This window comes from Chenopodium quinoa, unplaced genomic scaffold, assembly GCF_001683475.1.
Source record: "Chenopodium quinoa cultivar QQ74 unplaced genomic scaffold, ASM168347v1, whole genome shotgun sequence".
Classification (NCBI taxonomy): domain Eukaryota; kingdom Viridiplantae; phylum Streptophyta; class Magnoliopsida; order Caryophyllales; family Amaranthaceae; genus Chenopodium; species Chenopodium quinoa.
Genome location: NW_018745523.1, coordinates 2212898 through 2230673, shown reverse-complemented (window position 1 = coordinate 2230673; position 17776 = coordinate 2212898). Strand labels below are relative to the sequence as shown.

Below are 17776 nucleotides of genomic sequence, written 5' to 3'. Positions count from 1 at the left end.
AATAATTTCAGTTCAGTAAAAATAATTTCAGTTTAGCAAAATTAAGATGAAGTGAACGGGGCCTATGTACAGAGATCAACTCCGCTAAAATCCTAAAAGGTTAAGCATATGATTAGAGTTCCTAGACAACAATAATAGTGATAGAGAATATGCTAATATTCTCAATATATATTTTTTTTTGTATGTACTTTGTGTTATTATTCTCATGGATTAGGTTTTGTAAACACTCCTATATATATTTATTAATGAGAATACTCCTCACTAAAGAGAATTATTACACAATTCTACATAGTATCATAGCCACCTAGAGTTTTTCTTTTCTCTCTCTTGATTTCCAAACCCTAACTTTTCTAGACCTGTGCCTAGCCGTACCTTACCCTTCTCCGCTCCGTTCAACGTACTACCATGACGGGATTTGTTAAACATCGCCCACAAATTACTACATAAAGCCCACAAAATTCACTTGGTTTGCCAAAATTGCCCTTGACCTTAAAAAAAACACTCACACTCTCATCACTCACTCACACTCTCATTGCTCATCTTCTTTCAACCTCTCTAAAAAAAAAAAAAAATTCAAATAACGGCAATGTCGAGGCGGCAAGGCAAGGAATTGGCGGCGGCGGCGGAGGGAAGGATGTCCCAAGGAGGAAAGGTACATTTTGTTAAAAAAAAAAAAGGGAAAAACCGCCGTGACGGCGGTGGGGCGCCCTGGCTGGACGCCCAGCCAGCGGTGGTGGCGCCAGCTGCAGACGCCGCCACCAGTTGGCTGGCGCCTGGGCTGGACGCCAGAGCCACGGTTGTGGCGTTTCCTTCCCTCTGACCGTTCAAACCTGAGTTGCTGTCTGACGTTATAGATGTGTCTTCGGTTTGGATGGTCTTCTGGAAATTTCTCTAACACAGATGTTAATATTTTAGCAGGCTTCACTTGAGCATCACTCATTTCTTTCACAACTAGTTTCGCAGCAGGACTTAAGCCGCTCAGTTGTCGATGACCCTCTTCATATACTATCATCTCATGGTTGTGATACCCCCATTTAGAGTAACCAATCACTTCCCAACCGTCACGACTCCGTAGTTGTCGAACCTTTACTCTGAACTCACACCCACAACCTTTCCGCTTTGTATCAAACCGAGTGGCTGTACGAAAATCTCTTTCTTCTCTTTTGCGATAACGGTCACATCTCAAAATGCGATCCATTCTACCATCCCGTTGAGATTTATGAGTTACTACTACCAAGCAAAATCCAGCTGCAATTGCAACCTGTTTTGCCCAATCAATCGCCTGTTGAGCTTTTTCGAATGGACCATCATGTCCAAATATCCCACTGTAATCATTTCCGTCTCCACCATATTCCTGCATCAATTATATATTACAATAAATTCATTTAACGGATAATACATTTAATTTCTATATTTACACAGAATTAACACAAAAAAAAAGCATAATTATATATAATCAAACTTAATTTTTATAAAAACCCAATTCGAATTTTCAAACTAAATTTAAAAATATACCATTTCGAATTTTCAAATTTAATTTTAAAAAAACCTATTTCGAATTTTCAAATTTAATTTTAAAAAAACCCATTTCGAATTTTTTTAAGAAATCATTTTCGATTTTTTTTTTTAAAAAAAAATTAAATAAAAAACAACAACAAAATCAAAAAAGAAAAAAAAAAAAAATTTATAAGGGTGGCGTCTGCCAGGGCTGCCACAGCCACTGGACTGGCGCCTGGCAGGGCCGCCTCACCCAGTGGAGTGGCGCCTGCCCAGGACGCCAGTCTGGTGGTCTGGGCGTCTGGGATGGACGCCACTCTGGTGGTTCTGGCGTCTGGCTTGGACGTCCAGGCTACGGTTTGGGCGTCCACCCTAGGCGCCGGAGCCACTCCGACGGTAAACCGTGAATTTTAACGGTGACTTACCTCGTTTTCCGTCGACGACGACGTACCTCCGGCGTCCCCCGCATCTCCGGCTTGCCCTCCGGTCTCCCCCGGCGAGCCAGTACGGCTCCACATTTTTTACACCGAGATTATTTCAATTTTAGAAAAAGGGCATAATGGTCAAACCATATCATATTTGTGGGCTTTATATGGTAAATTGCGGGCGATGTTTAGCGTTTCACACCATGACAGGCGACAATCCAAAATATTCTCCATAAATATTCTGTGATAATATACTTTGTGTAATTAGGAAATATTGTATTCTCATGGATTAGGTTTTGTAAACACTCCTCTATATATTCTATTAATGAGCATACTCCGACTAAGGAGAATTACACAATTCTACAAATAGTTTTATACACTATCATATCTAGCTTAAGTATCTTTCATATTTAAGCTTTCAGACTAATTAAATAACATACTTATTAAATTATACAAGTACATTTTTCATTCTCTTCATTTGGCACCCTAATTACCCTATAACAAACCAGCATGGCAGCACTTACTATAATTTTAGAAAGGAAATTTTCTTAAAAAGGACCTTTTAAGTGCATTTCTTTGTTAAAAAGGACCTTTTAAAGCTAAAGTTGTCTAGAGGGTACAAATTTTGGAAAAAATTTGTGACTTGGGACAACTTGCCGGAAGCCAAAGTTGACTGCACAACTCCGGCATTAACCAGCACTTGCGGCCACCATTTTCCTCCACCCCATCGCCTCCTTCTTCCCCCTCCCCATTCACGAAATCACGACAAGTCGACAGCCCCAGCCACCCCCTTTTATCCTCCGTTGCCGACACTAATCCCGAAACCCCAGTCCCATCCCTTTCACGGCCGCAACCCACTTCTCCCCTTTCCCCACCTCCACTCCCTTTCCTCCATTGTGATTACTGTAAATATGTTCAAGCGATTTCATCCACCCAATTCAAACCTTGTAATTTAGGGATGAGAGAATGGAGCAAAGAGAGAAGATGAAATCAAATTTCTGAGTGATCGAGTTTAATGAAATTAGGGTATGAAATTGGATTAATTTGTGACGAATTTGGGGAAAGTTGAGATCTTTGAGATTAAGATCGAACCCTTACCGGAGATTAAGTCGAAAACGGAGGGGGTGGGTAATCAGGCGAGAAAAAGGATCAGGGTTGAGGAAAGGGAGGCGGCTTGGGTGTCGCTTAGACAGTGGAGGGGGAGAGAGGGGGCTAATGGGGGGGGGGGGGTGTGGTCTGCCATGAAAGAGGAAGGGGGAGGGGTTGGGCTAGGGTGGTCAACGCCGTACTTGGTGGGTCAAATTCGACTTTCCGGCGAGTGGTCCCAAGTCACAAATTTTTTTCCAAAATTTGTACCCTCTAGACAACTTTAGCTTTAAAAGGTCCTTTTTAACAAAGAAATGCACTTAAAAGGTCCTTTTTAACAAATTTTCCTTTTAGAAATTAATAAAATGCAACAATATTTGCATGTTTTATTAATTATTACTCTTTTTTTTTAATGTAACAATATGATCGACATGTTTGTCAATACACAATTTTGACCGTCTTCCATCAATATTTTTGATATATATTCTATTTGTATAGCATACAAAAGTTAATATATCATGAATCATGAAAATATTGTAGATAAATTCATAACTATTTATACTTTAGTAAAAATAAATAAATAAATAAAATAGTCAATGCCACTTAATGAATAGTGCAAAATGTCAAAGGGAACCATTAAAATAAAAGAAGAGAATACATGTGTACTCCAAAATACTTATGTACATGGAGCACAAAGTTTAGTGCAAAATATAAGTAATAAAATTCTTGTATGTCCAATTAGTTATAAAAACTTTCTTCTCATGCTGCCATCCATGCATGCTTATTATAGACTTTGGTACGACTGTAACCTAATTAATTTAACTAGACAAAATTGTCCAAATTCAACAAATTAAAGCAACCTTATCTTCTAATGAAGAGACAACTTTTCATTCTCGCTCTATTCTTAGGTAGCTCAACATTTCAGGTTATATTCTTCCTCTAAACACCCTAATTTTATTATCTTACTATACGTGAATCTCGTGTTTACAAAAAAAAAAAAAAATATAGTTATAATTCAGTTTTATACTTCTATATACAATGTTAGATTTTTTAACAATAAATAAATTAATATAAAAAAAATAATAAATAGATAAAAGACCAACTTTTTTTCCATGCAGAAAGCTGAATTCATGGCACATAACAATGCAATAAATCCTACTAAAAAAAGATGCATGCAATCCTTTTTGCATCTCCACAGAAATAAAATGCACACTCAACTTTACATATGTTGCATGAAAAAGACCTTCAACTGCATGCTTTTGTAGTCACGTAAATTTTCAAGAAAAATCTAGACTTTGACACATACTACTATTTGGTCCACAAGATCTTACGTTCAAATCTCAAGTCCCCTAGAGCTTGTACCCATATAAATAAGCATTCCATTTACACTTATCTTATTCATCAGCACTGGAAAAACCCTCAAGCGAAACAAGTAATTCGTCTGTCTTCCAAACTACTACAACCTTAAACACAATTACATAATTCTCAACCTTAAACTTTCTCATATTAGTCATGGCACCACCACATGGAGAGGCGGTTCTTTCATCCTTCCCCATGCCTACAAGAAACTTCTCAAGACCACCAAAGCTTGCTAATGACAACCTTAAGAGGACGGTCTCTGACATTGCTTTCGAGTTAAGCAAGGAGATGGATAGGGAGATAGAAGAATCACAAGCTCTCCCACCTATCTCAGAAGCAGAAGATGCAAAGTGTGAGTGTTGTGGGATGAGTGAGGAGTACACACCGGAGTACATAAAGCGTGTACGTGACAACTTTCAAGGTAAGTGGATATGTGGGTTGTGCTCTGAGGCTGTAAAGGAAGAAATGGAGAAAAATGGAGGGATGTGTAAGGAAGCCCTAGAAACTCACATGAGCCATTGTCATAGGTTCAATAAGCTCGGTAGGGCTTATCCGGTCCTATGCCAAGCCGAAGCCATGAGAGAGATCTTAAAGAAGAGCACTAAGATTAGAGCCAAGTCTTTAAGCCCTAGAGACCTCAAAGGTGCTCAAAAGAAGGGTGGCATCACTAGGAGCTCAAGTTGCATGCCTTCCATGATGAATGACCTTACTATTGACAACTAACTTATCAATTGGCATGTATTTGTTTTGCTTTAATTTACTTTTCATTAAGCTTTTTAACTTCTAGGGTTGTTTTTGATGGTTGACAACATCAGATTATTCATTATTTTTAACACCTCCTTTTTTTGGTTTTAAGGGGGGTTTATCTTCTTGGATTAACATAAGTTGTGCTAATGATGATCCCACTTTATTTGTTCTACACCTACACCCTTTTAGGGTTTCTTGAGTGGGTTCATAAGTAGCATATACTAAATGAGTTGATGAGTACCATTATTAGTTTAATTTGTCTACTAATAATAGTAATATGTCTATGTAATGAGGCTACCATCTTGTTTGTTAAGCCATTGGAGATGCCATCTTAGGCCTTTCCTTTCGGCTAAACCGGATGTCTTCTTGTAATATTTTGTATTATGAAAAAACTAATAAAAAGTTTGTATCTTTTAGATCTTTTTTGCTTACTTAACTAGCTATTTTATGAATTATATTTATTTAGTCTTCTCAATTACACAATCAGCTTTATGTTTTAATCTTTAGTCAATCTGGCTATATTCAATTTGAGATATAATTAAAAAGGAAAGAAATTAAATGATTTAGCAAAGGTCTTATTTAAGAACAATCATACCATCATCTTCAGCCTACCTAAATATAGGCCACAATCCTATTTTGTCCCAAAAATTATAGTACTTTCCAAATTTATTGGTAGATTGAACAATAAGAATTAGTTTTCCATATTGTCCTTGATGGACAATATAATTTTGAAACTGAAAATAGTTTGATATGAGAGAAACATAATAACTTATGCTTCTTCCGTTTCTTTTTAATTGTTGTATCACTTTCCTAAAACGAAAATTTCAAATTAGTTGCATTACTTTTCATTTTAGTTAATAAACTTTTTCTATCACATGGGTCTTTTTTTTTATTATTCTATTTATCTTATTCATCTCCAAAAACTACCTAAGAGTTTGCAATTTACAAAGTGCAAGTATAAAGAAAGAGGAAGTACAATAACAGATGATTACTATCCAAGTATCCATGTAATAGGTAAAAATTTTAAAAATTAAATTACTTAAAAAAAAACTTATGTGCCCTATTATTTAGGACAGAATGATAATGATATTTTCATGCAAAATCACTTCATGTATAATCTTTTATTTTCTACCAAGGAAACCAATAAAATTATTTTCGTGAAGCTTCACATGAAAATTCTTTTAGTATCCTATGCAACAACTACTACTTTTTATGAGACAACATAGAAATTTGGAAAAACTTTACATATTAGGTGGTGAATAATTTTTTAACTTTTGCTGTTTAGATAACTATAAGGGCAGGTAATGAAAATCGATTTACAAAATTTCTTAGAATTAGGATAAGACGCTTAGGGTCTGTTCTCATTGACTGAACTGAACTAAACTTATTAGAGTTGAACTGAATTGAATATTTTATAAGAGAAGGAAATTAGGAAATGAACTGAACTGAACTGAACTTATTAGAGCTAAACTGAACTTAACTTATAAGAGCTGAGCTGAGCTTAACAAAATTGAACTGAAAATAATCGTATGAGAACAGGCCCTTATCAATTTGCTCAAGGTACGAATTCAATTCCTTATTCTCATTGTTTGAAGAATTATCATATTTCCTAAATATATGTAGGTCTATATTACAAATTTACAAGTGGATTTTCAAGTGCACTCCCACTTAAAATTTAGTAATGAAGATGGGATGTTAAAGGAGTTAAATTCAAATGTCCCCAAATTTAGTAATGAAATGTTCGAAGTGTTAAATGAAGATTAAGTGAAACTACAAATGTCGTGAATTATGAAGGTGTTAAGATAATGATCATAATGTCAGAGTATTCATTAGTGTTCTTTCTCAACTTCACATTAAACAGGATAACGTTAGTAAATTGTTCAATCAAATCTCCAACCATTCATTGGGTTAATCGATAATTAGATCATGCGAACCTTTAGCAAGTAAGCTAATCCAAGAATAAAGCACAGAAAACATAGAAGGTGAGACACCAAATTAAACAGAAAAGCAGTTTCAGGTCTCTGCCTGCCTAGCCGTAACGCAACTTCCATAGATAGATTCAGTTTACCAAGGTCTCCTTAGTAAGAACCAGGAGAGCAAAAGAAACATATTACTACTTCACAGTCACATAAATAACCCTGTTTTGTTCAAGTATTTAACTCGGGAGTGCTAGTGCTACTAGAACTAAGGCTGCCAGGTATCAGACGAATGACCAGTTCATGAACATGAAGCATATGCAGTGAGCGTTTTCTTCCTCGTTCAGCACCTTCCATGCCACTGCTCTTTCATATGACACCGGACGACCCATGCTTGACAGACATATACCACCTTGAAGGCAAGCAAAACCCTGCAGAGAAATTCAATGGACATGATAGCATCAGCAGTTAGTAACAACTTATGTCAAATGTGGAGACTTTTTTTCCTCCTTTGATATATACTCTGTATCTTTATTCAAAGCCAAAAGTTTTGTAGGTAAAGCAATAGTTTGAACCTGTTGAAGAATCTGAGGAAATTCTGAGCATAGTGTCTTTCGTCCTTGGTCATCCAAAATCTTCTCCAGTGTGATGTCTTGCAGGGCAACCAAGGTTGTTTCGAGCATGTCAAGACCTGCCTGATTGGCAAATGTAAAAACTGGCAAAGCCTGCAAAAGAATAGTCCCCCAGTCAAATAATGAATAATGCAGATAGCAAGTCTAACCTACATATATTTGCAAAATTAGATCCATTGTAATATTTAGCATAGTATAGAGTCTTCAAAGATTTGGGAAAATATATCCAATTATCCTAATTAGAAAAAATAATCACTGATTAAACAGCAACAGCAAAAGATCTTGAAACATTATAAATCAAATAGGGAAAACACGACGAAAATCGTCTGAATTTCCGATCTTGAAAGCTCAATAATAAGATGCAGCACAAATGGCTCACCTTCAAGGAGCAGCACATAATGGCATCAGAATGATGCCACAGAGTCTTCAGGACAACATCGTTACCTTCACCAGGTGACTTGAGTAGCTCCACTCCCAAGAAGCATCTGTCAAGACAGACAAATCCAATAAGCTCAACAGAAAATTTGAATTTGACCTTGACCAACATTCAGTCTTCTATGCAATTCTACAGGCAAATCTAGATGAATTTATGCATTTACTGTATTCTCACATGTGTATAATCCCATACATCACTATTTAAACCAGTGTAAAAATATGCACTTTAAAGCGACTATTAGATAAACTAACAAATCCAATTTCAATCAAATACAGGACATAAAATTACATGTTTTTAAAAAATTGCTAGATTTGGGAGAAAGATGTGATCATAAATAAAGATTTCAACTAGCTAAATACTGAGGAAATGGCTCAACACTGTTAATATAAAGTAGCTTACTAAATTTTCAACACCTTAACAAACATTTATCTAAAATAGTCGGCTGATTGAAAGTCTAAATAACTTACTACGAAGTATTACTTAGCTAATTGAAGTTGCTTGCTAAATAGTGCTAAAATCATCAAATTGGGATAGGAAGGTTTTTTTTTTTTTCCTTTCAAATCTCTGAAACTTTTTTATGACTACTCATGATAGTTGCTATAATCCGCGATTACTTTTTTGGGAAATCATCTTTTCCCAGATAATAAAGACACCGCATACATTTTACTCCTTATTTTCAAAAACGACATCATTTTCCATTCTTCCTTAAAATGATTTTTATCAACCATCATTTTTCCCATTCCCTAGATTTAAATGAGATTAATCATTACCTGCCCAATTCAATTGGAAAAATAACAGCAAGCAATAAATGTTTTCAAACCTGCATAATCCTTGAGTCTTTGAAAAATAAAAAAGCAAACTAATAATTAACTTTATTACTGAACTTTTCCTTGAACATGAAAAGTTAAGTCAAACCAAGTATATCTTAGAAACAAAAAACATCAAACATTCAGAGTGATCAGAACATTTTGGCAAATAAAGGACTTTGCAAAAATGACACCTTAAGCTCTAAACAGATATCTTTCAGGCTTGTTGGAGAGGTTCTGATGGGGTTTATCATTGAAGCTATAGGAAACTTAACCTAAAGTGATGTAAAACGAGCACTTTTGCTGATACATCACAGAATTTTATAATGATGGGAAGCTATTCTGGAATCTGAACAAATTAATTGCCTGGATATTATAAGACAACAGTTGTTTCTGAAGGCCTCACACATTAGGCAAGGGACAGGCATTCTTGTCATGGGTCTAAGAAGTGCATACTTTATACAACAAGTTATTTTAGTAGCAAGTTTTTTTTTTTAAGTTACTCTAACCTACACAAAAGAATATATGGGCAAACAGCAAGAGCAGAGACTTGATTCTAAGTATAACAACAAAAGTCTGGGGACAAACCTATAACTCTGGCAAATCCATCGAGCTAGAGTGTGAGCTTCAGGATTTCCGAGTGGTGATCGAAGTCCAGCTTGAGAACCCAAATGAGGAGATAGAGCCAACGCCACCCTCTGAACTGATGAAATAATGCTGCGAACATACTGTCGAGCCATAGATGCCACATTGTCTTGCAGATGGCTCTCAAAAGCGAATTGAAATGCAATAGTCATCACTGATCTCATGCTATTACCAGAAGCAGAATGATCAGAAGATCTGTTTGCGGATGAACCAACCTCCAGAGCAGAAGCAAGATCCAGAGTACGATTTGGACTCGAGGTTTCCTGATTTAACAGTGCAAAAAAAGTTCCAAATATATGAGCTATCCACCACCAAGAAAGCAGTGAACTTTACAAGGAACAAAAATAACAGTTTCCAATGTGCAACAACCTTCACAGAATCAAGAGGAATGATGCGAAAACCGGATGGCAGGAGAGGAGCATCATCAGCAAAAGAAGCGTCAATAGGAGCAAATATGAGTTCAGCACATGTGCCAACGGCATTCTCATCCATTCCGCTACATAGCTGCCAAGAATAAAAGCACGTCAGCAAAAAAGGTGACAAGCTATGTTAAGAGTAGTTGAAAAACGATGTATTGGACTTATAAAAGTAACATCTTAAGAAAGGAGTATTCAGCTACGTATTATTACAGCATGATCTTGTTGGCAATTAAGCATTGAAATAGAGGTAGGTAGCATGTATTTAGAAAATCTAGATGATTTGAGTGAGATAAAACAGCATTGTACATGCCCCAAATAACTTAATTTCAACACGATGCTCAGAACTTTAATTTGCAGTACACTGGTGCTCTGTTCTTTCCTCTGACCAAACTTAATGTCAATTGAAGCAGACATTGAGAAGCTAGCTAATTATAGGGTTTAAATAAAGAAGGATTGACTCAATTCATGTATGAAAAATCTTAATAATCAAATCTTAATTTACTAGCTCAAGTTCCACACCAAAGTCTTGACAGAAATTAATTTTCACCAAGTGCAACTGCAACTGCAAGTTTAGGGTAACAAATATCTTACTGCTCCTGTTTCTTGCAACAACTATCATTTTATGGTTGTTCCAACTAGTAAATCACATCAAGATATTTGATCTGTTTTTGTTTTACCTTAACCAGTCCGCTAACAAAAATTTGCCGTGGTGATCTTAATCATCTTATGCACATGCACAACTTGAACTTTATTTTGACAAACAGTAAGCAGAAAAGAGATAAGACATGCGGGCGAATAAACATCGAATCAAACATGTTATAAAGAGAAATGGACATAAATAGTAAATTTGAACATTAATTTGCAGGTCTCAACGATGTATACTGTATACCCCAACTCTCGGTTGCAGTTTTATGGGACCCAAATAAACAATTTGAACTTTAAATATTTCTTCTTACAAGTTTCGAGGTTAACAAGAAATAAAGGAAGTAGTAGCCCAGCACTTACTTGCAATAGGAACATGTCTCTTGGCATCATAGCATCTTCAGGACAACTGACAACACCTTCAAGCTTAATGACCTCCAATAACTAAGCACATGAGAAATGACATAATTATTTTTTATCATGTTAGACAAAGCAAGTGACAAGGATCAACCGATCAAGTGCTTTGCTAATACAATCTTTGACATACAATGAAAAGCTTACCTCTTCATGTTCAATGGTGTGTGCCAATGGAAGTATAACTTGATTACCAAAGCCCCCAATTCGTGATCCAGGCAAGCTACAGGGACTAATTTTGGCAGCTGCTGCCAAGTAAGCATCAATGTTGTTGTCAGCCCATTCTGATCTATGCTCCCTAAGGAACCTAAGAAGTACAGCTGGCGGAACATTCTGAAAAAAATAAGAATTACACACAGAATTAGATATCAAATCGAGAAAGAATAGATGATCATATTTTGATCTTCCTTACAAGTACACAAAAACAAAGGCCATCAAATACTGATATAAAGTCCTTGATCAATCTACTCCCTATGACCCAAACAAAATGTACTTGATGGCTAGAGAAAGTAAAAAAATGGGTTCACGGGATAATAATTGTCTCACTCTAATCATAACCTTCACAGTCTCTATTTCTCTTGTCCTTTTCTCATGAACCAACATTTAGGTTATAAAAAGATGGTTCTTGGGTCACATGAAGAAGGAATGAAGAAATAATTAGTCCTGGTTAATGATGCTCTACGAAACCTACCACGAGAATCAATACAACAAAGGGCTATAATGCATAAGCAGCACAAGCGAACTCAAAGGAGTCGACGTAAATTTGAAGACAGCAATTCTTTAATTGCAAGCTTTATCATATTAAGCACGACTTCTTCTACAATCAGGCTAATTAGAGTCAGTGAAACTCATCAATGAGTGAATCTGGAATCGGAATCCATTAACTTCTATTGTCGATCAACATGGAACTAATTGTGAATAAAAAGTGCCAAATGTTACAAGTTAAATCACATACTAATTTGACAAGGATTTGAACAGGATACTTCTCTACTAAGTCAAAACTTTCTCTGTAATTTATACCAACATGTCTTACTATTTATGTGTATGAGCAGAATGAAAGGAAGTATCAGTAGCTTATACTCCACGGCTTCAAATACAAAAGTGGTTATTGTCTTATTGAAAACTTTTTAAACTTAATGTTCTGTATTCTGCACTTCATGAGGATAAGCATTCCCTGCTTCTGTACTGGCTCCACACACAGATACACAGGAACAACCCACGTTCTAGCAACACTGGGTCAAACATAAAGGGAGAACCTTCCATTGAAATGGGTGCATCCATCCGCCAAAGAGTCAACTAGATTTCAACTCAAGTGACATTGTAATCATAGTAGAAGAAACCCATTAAAGCCTGGTGCTATGATGATATTACCAAGCATAATGACGCCAAAGTATCCTAGACAGATTGATAGCCAGTGGGTTTCATATTGACCCATCCCCACTTTAAACAAGAAAGCAAATATAAATGCTTACTAACATACACAAGGAAACCAAATATCCAGAAAGATACAAAATTCAACTGTCATCCCAGTAATCACAAGATTATCACAAGCTCAATGAGTTCGCTATCCGGTATTATAATGTTATTGTGCTCTTTACCACAGTGATTCAAATAAGAAAAACAAAATAAAAACATAACAGAATCAGGCCCTCCAAGAATTTCAAGAGCCTTGGCCACAATGTATCACTTGTCAGTTTATTCAAACGTTAAGGATCAATCCTGTAAACCTTCACTACTTGAAGTTCAATGGGGCAAGGGTAAACCAACAAAGCAATCCCGACAGAATAATAATTCCACGATGGAGACAGAGCCTTTAAAAAAAAGGGGGGCCTCTAAACGCTTTGGAACTGTACAGGCGTTTAGAAATTCAAATAAAAACAAAAGGAAAGGATAACTAGACAAAATGATTTCCTACCATGATGACATCTTATACAGCGAAGCACAGGTATTAAGTGAATGCAAAATCTTAAAGTCCATTGATGAAGAACTTATTATTAGACAAAAAAATTAACGCAAACCTGTAGAAGCATTGAAGCTTTGGCACATAAAACCGTATTGCTCACGGCTGGAAATCCATTAGCGAATGTAAGGTTCAACGCCATCAATTTATCAGGTGATGAGTTAACAAGAACAGTGACATCATCTATGCCGTCATTTCCAATCATTGACCATCCTTCATCAGTAAACCCATTCAATGCCTCATTAAAACCCCTGATACATTGGAAACCATCATATTCCAATAGCAAAGGAATTAAAGGAGAATTAACATCTTTGATGAATCTTAAGTTTATACCCACCTGCTCAGCCTCTGGCTAAGTGCTCGCAAAGCTGCAGGTCGCCTGCCCCAATTAGAGACATTAGGCTGGGAAACTTCCTGAGCAATCTGCCTCAGTTGACGCAGTGCCTGCATCCCAGCAGCACAATATTAGGAGAATTAAAAACATGCACCAGATGTTGAGGATTAGTTTCAATCATACAACACTTAATAACTCCTAATGGACGTAATTCATGATCCATAATATGAGGCTTAAAAGAAAATTCTTACCGCCATAGTAGTTTTCTGGGCTATAACTGTTGATGACTCATACAAGGGGCGCAACACTTCAGGTACACTCCACGGCTGTTTCACAGTAAGACAATTCAGAACTATTAGTTACCAACTTCGCCAATTTGAATCATAATTAAGATTCAACAGAATATGTATCACCTCAAGATCCATATGGTCAACAATGTGTATTATGGAGCCACCCCCTTCACAAGGCCTTATAAGATACCCACTAGGGAGCATTTCTGCTCTAACAAAGTTCTGCACAGTTGGCATGCTCGGACCATTCTGGGTATTGTTAAGTGATCTTTCGCAGACCTGTATGTAGTAAAACATTACGGCAATAAGTACAGGGCTTAGCTGTGAAGCAAAAAAATCATGGAGCACTCCAAGTCTCAAGATAAATTACATACAGAACAAATATAATAATAGGCAAACATACCACCAAGCTGCCATCCTCCATGACAGAGGTATAGCGAAGCAACCAGAAATCTCGAGCAGGTGCCAAAGTTGTCGGAGCATAGAGCTGAAAGCACAACATATCGTGAGAACACCAAACTAAACAAGTAGACAAAATTAGACAAACAAAAACTTAAACACAGTAAAAGAGATCATTAACCTGCATGTATAGCAGCTCAACGGTTCCACCATTGGCAGTAGGCAGCACGTTAAGCACATCCACAGCTCGGCAATCGCGAAACCACGAAGGCCTATCCTTGAGGATTTCTGCAACCTGTAAGATGTGCAGCAGCATAAATGCTCAATTCAACTTCAAATGAACATCAAACAAATTACCTATCAATTCACTCTTAAAAAGTAAATTGAACTTACTCTTGTAGGTTCAAGACCCACAAGGCCGCAGGCTCGTGCAGCTACACCAGTGCAACCATGAGAAATAGCAACGATTCCAATGGAATCCGGACCAGGCTACAATAATTAACAACAAATTAGCAAGCAAAACACTCTACACTATGAAATTAATAAAATCTGCTTAAAACCCAAGTTTCCACAACAATTTTCAATACTTAAATATAACCCCTAACAGCTTTTAATTAAATAAAAACACGTTCTTTTAACTACATTACTAATCTTATTATCTAGATTGATTAATGAACAAGTAATGATAATTAATTTATAATTAAGAAATTAATTAAAAATAAAAAGGTACCTTCATTCCAGGCATTTGGACCCACTCTACAGCAGTTCCAGTGGCCTTTGAAAGAAACTCTGCTAAAGTTTCTTCTGCAATGGACAAAAGTCTGAAAAACAAAAGCAGAAACTCCATTAACCACACACCCAACAAAGAAAGTTTCACAGTAAACGATGTTTTTTTGTTTAACCAGAAAATGACACAACAACCAAATTATTCCCCCACTTACCCTGCAGGACTAGCATCTCTTGGAGGATTCTGTGGCGTCAAATGGTGTTGACCACTCGTCACCACTGATTCACAGCTTGTGTCTTTACTAGCAATCCCAGACTGATTAACATTATCAACAAAATTAAAACACGTTAGATATTACATTAATCATATGCGGGCTAATTGGATTAAGCTATAGGCCGAAACATTAATTACACCAATCAACACGTGATTTTGTCCTGAAATAATGAATTTCATTAAAACATGTTAGTCTATTGCATTAATCATACGCGGGCTAATTGGATTAATCTACATGCCGAAACATTAATTACACCAATCGACGCGTGATTTTGTCGTTAAATAATGAAATTTCCGGAAATATTAATACCCACTTAAATGTAGCTTTGGATTATGCTCTTAAGAACAAGATTAGTAAACAAAGTATATCAAAAGGTAAAGACTTTTAGCTTACTTTATTAGTTTGCTGGCGAAAATAGCCATTTTCATACACAAGCTGTGAAACTTGTTTTTGCAACCTATCATTTTCCTCCATTAGAAGCTTATTCATAGCAGTCAACTTCCTATTCACAGCTTGTAACCGTGATGCCTCTTTTCTCTGTTTCTCCCTACATCTGCTCCACATTTAAAACACACAATAATTAAAACCCAAAAACAAAATCTTGTAAAAAACAGAAAAATAATCACAATTTTGACTCACACTGTCAAACACTATAAAAACATAACATGATCATACAAGAATGTAACTGTGTCACACAGTCTGATACAAGAATTTGCAATAATATAATTATATAATTAGTATGAATTACTATATTCATGCCACAATCTAAAATGACAGCATTAAATAAGTTAAAAATAAAATGAAAATCCGGCAAATGAGAAGATGAACAATATACCTTCTATTCTGAAACCAGACTTTGATCTGTTTAGGCTCAATATTAGAGAGAATAGGGCACTCACGAATGAGCTGTTGACGGCGAAGAGAACTGGGTTTAGGACATTCATGATAAAGCCTTTCAAGGGCTTCAACCTGCTCAGGTGTATACCTCACATACTTCCCATTATCCATCACTCCCTTACCATCCTTGCAGGACATTGCCATTTTCTTACAAAAACTCGAGTTTTCGACACGAAACGATACAGTCTAAATGGATAGCAATCTAGAAGAATAGATAGATAGATAAATAAATACTGCTACTAGTAGATGAACTGGGTTTTTTTTTTTTTTTTTTTTTTTGGTTTTGTATTTTTTTTTTTTTAATGGGGATAATAACAACGTAAGAAATTATCTGCTAACATAAGATGAAGCAGCGAAAAACACAAGGAATGTTTTCTTTGTTCCCAAATTTTCGAGATCAGAGCTCTTGAAATTTTCCTAATAATACTCCAAGCAACCAAAAACAGTACCTTACTAATTATAATTTTGTAATAATAAAAAAAAACAACGATCTAAAAAGCGACGAAAATCCGCAACTCCAGAACCATGAAACCCATTTTTCTTCTTCCTTAACTCTCTTCAAAAAGCGACGAAAATAATACTCATATAGAAACCATAGGTTATACGATAAAATTGAAAAGAAAAAAAGTGGGAAATATCTGAAATAACTCAACGATAACCGAATAATTGAAGATGGTTAATCAAGATCTCTGAACTTATAACTAAAAGCAGAAATTTCTTCTTCTTCTTCTGATTAGCCAGCATCTTTATTAGTAACCCAGAATCAGATTGACTTGATAGAACAAACTAAAGATTACCCAGAAACTCTGCATTGATTAATTTGAAGAAAAAGTACTAAATTTGAGCTGAAAAGGGTATTTAAAGCTTTGAATTAAAACCCTAATTTTGACAAATTGGGGATTTTTTTTTTTTTTTGTTGGATTGATTGTTGCTGTTCTGTAGCAGGGAAAAGAGAGGAGTGTAGCTTTTTATTTTCTCTCTCTTCAATGGTGAGTGTTTGTATTGCTTTATCAGCTGTTTTAGGGTGTATAGTTATTAGTATAGGGAAGAGGGGATATTTTTAAATTAATATTTTTTTAATGGATTTAATAACATAAAATAAAAAGAAGTGGGAATTTTTGAAATTGGGAAAAAAAATATTATGACAAAACTACCCTTTGGTTAGGGGTTGGTTTTACAATGTACCCTTAAAATTTGAGATTTTTCTAAAATGGCTTGTAGGTGAAGGGTGGGGTGAAGATTGGCCTAAAAAGAAAATTAAAATTATTTTTAATTTGGTTTTAATTCATTTAATTTAATTTATTTCTCTTTTTAGTGTTTTTTTTGGTGGGACAAAAGGAAAGGCCACAACAACAGACAAGAGTTTGTAGGATCAAAGCTTTGTGAGATGATTGGTGCAAAGTTGTTTTTTTTTCTTTTTTCTAATTTCTATTTATCTTTTTTTCTAGTATTGTGTAAATTGGAAATTAGTGGGTTTGAAAAGGTGAATGGATTTTTCATGGCAATTGATTGCTTTGGCACTATGCTTTAAGTTTTTTTAGGGAAAAAGGTCATGTTTATCATGCATGCTCTTAAGTTGGCAATGTGTATATATGCATGCTAGTAAGTGTGATTTGCAAGATCTCTTCCTCTTTTTGTTGTCTATGGACTTATTTTTTAGAATTGTCTAGCCAAATAAAGAGTTTTCTTTTTCTTTTCCAACTGTAATGTAGCTGGCTGTAACAAAAAACAAAAGCATTTCGAGTTGATTCTTATTTACACTGTAATATCTAGCTGTTATGCGTGCAATTCTGATACTTTTAATGTGTATGTGAAGTTTTGCATGTCAAAATTTATGTGGGTTATATTGTCATGCATAAAATATTGTGTCT

At 35.7% G+C, this 17776-nt stretch overlaps 2 protein-coding genes across 2 annotated transcripts; one reads left to right on the top strand and one right to left on the bottom strand.

Annotated features, from left to right (window-relative positions):
* Positions 1-3710: 3710 nt before the first annotated feature.
* On the top strand, positions 3711-5510 carry LOC110715482. Its single transcript, XM_021894063.1, has one exon. The coding sequence runs from the start codon at positions 4521-4523 to the stop codon at positions 5088-5090; it is 570 nt and encodes a 189-aa protein (XP_021749755.1). The 5' UTR covers positions 3711-4520; the 3' UTR covers positions 5091-5510.
* Positions 5511-7085: 1575 nt separating this feature from the next.
* Positions 7086-16936, bottom strand: LOC110715603 (homeobox-leucine zipper protein ATHB-15-like). The gene is made up of 18 exons (XM_021894193.1): positions 15844-16936; positions 15402-15561; positions 14949-15049; positions 14738-14828; positions 14401-14496; positions 14189-14302; positions 14012-14095; positions 13732-13887; positions 13570-13644; positions 13322-13428; positions 13043-13235; positions 11172-11357; positions 10974-11054; positions 9919-10053; positions 9493-9812; positions 8042-8147; positions 7606-7755; positions 7086-7461 (listed from the first exon to the last, which is right to left on the bottom strand). The coding sequence occupies exons 1-18, from the start codon at positions 16047-16049 to the stop codon at positions 7315-7317; spliced, it is 2508 nt and encodes an 835-aa protein (XP_021749885.1). The 5' UTR covers positions 16050-16936; the 3' UTR covers positions 7086-7314.
* Positions 16937-17776: the final 840 nt, after the last annotated feature.

What these genes read in the sequence shown, in the direction of transcription:
- LOC110715482 (XM_021894063.1), top strand. Translation starts at nt 4,521, where the DNA reads ATGGCACCACCACATGGAGAGGCGGTTCTTTCATCCTTCCCCATGCCT.
- LOC110715603 (XM_021894193.1), bottom strand. Translation starts at nt 16,049, where the DNA reads ATGGCAATGTCCTGCAAGGATGGTAAGGGAGTGATGGATAATGGGAAG. An exon ending in TTCGCCAGCAAACTAATAAA is followed by an intron (nt 15,050 to 15,401) that starts GTAAGCTAAAAG and finishes AATGTTAATCAG; the next exon opens with TCTGGGATTGCTAGTAAAGA. An exon ending in TTCCTCTTGATTCTGTGAAG is followed by an intron (nt 9,813 to 9,918) that starts GTTGTTGCACAT and finishes CTGTTAAATCAG; the next exon opens with GAAACCTCGAGTCCAAATCG.